We start from the raw sequence: 850 nt of genomic DNA, 5'->3' as shown, positions 1-850 counted from the left end.
AAAAAAATTAAGACAGCCCAAAGATTAGATGTTCGTCTGAAAAAAGAGTATACTCATAAGCGATGCATCTAATTTTCGAAACTCTCCAACAATAAAAGTTGGAGGTCGCCAGGTTCGTTTTTGAGTTGTAAGCTTTGAGCGACAAAATATAAAGGGTCTAGGACATTAACGTCACGTGAAACAGTGTTGTTGAGCCAATCCTTCCAATTAAATTGTCGAGACTGGTGTGAGCGACCTTAAGAGGATGGTCAGGAAATCAACAAGACACCTACAACACATGCCCACACGCAATTCGTCCAGTAGTCTTGGAAGGAAAACGTTGAAATGACAGTTGAAGAGTGAATTTAATCCTACTGGTACTACCAGATCCAAATTTAATTCTCGAACACTGTTTAATATTTACTCACTCTGACTCGATGGTTTCCTTTTCGACCAGCACCTTGTCCTGTCAATAAGAGAAATACACGCACCTTTATACCTGGTATAACAAGCATAGACGTAACAAAGGTCGGTCCAAATTAGTCTCACCCTTAACACCATAGCTGTTCCAAAGGTCGAGCCATAGTCAGTGCTCAAGTCAATCAGCAATTGGGGACCCTGTTTACATTTTGAGCACGTGATCAGAGCACATGTTTTTGTTTGCTAGGACTAGTGCTTTAAATAAAGGTGTTTTAGTTTATCTCATTGTTTATCTCGCCTTGTTCAGCAGAAAATCCATCCAGATAAGGAAGTCGCACAGTAATGTATATTTTCCTTTGCGTATCTCATTCAGTTTTTTACAGTTTGATTGTTTATTCGTCTCTCGGGAATTGTACCGTCCGTGTCTACGATGGTTTAACTCAAGCTGTAA

The 850-nt window shown here is 39.8% G+C and overlaps 1 protein-coding gene across 1 annotated transcript in view; it reads right to left on the bottom strand.

The window, feature by feature from the left end:
* LOC137981863 (kinesin-like protein KIF15) overlaps positions 1 to 540 on the bottom strand; it is a 6,470-nt gene extending 5,930 nt beyond the window's left edge. Inside the window, exons 1-2 of the mRNA XM_068828906.1 lie at positions 529 to 540; positions 408 to 445 (exon numbers count right to left, since the gene is read on the bottom strand). Of these exons, the coding sequence (XP_068685007.1) occupies positions 408 to 445; positions 529 to 540 (50 nt within the window). The remainder of the gene's footprint in view (positions 1 to 407; positions 446 to 528) is intronic.
* Between the last annotated feature and the right edge of the window lie 310 nt (positions 541 to 850).

This window comes from Montipora foliosa, chromosome 1 (assembly GCF_036669935.1).
Source record: "Montipora foliosa isolate CH-2021 chromosome 1, ASM3666993v2, whole genome shotgun sequence".
Taxonomy (NCBI): Eukaryota; Metazoa; Cnidaria; class Anthozoa; order Scleractinia; family Acroporidae; genus Montipora; species Montipora foliosa.
The sequence above is the reverse complement of the archived record's forward strand: the minus strand, read 5'-3'. Positions and strand labels throughout refer to the sequence as shown.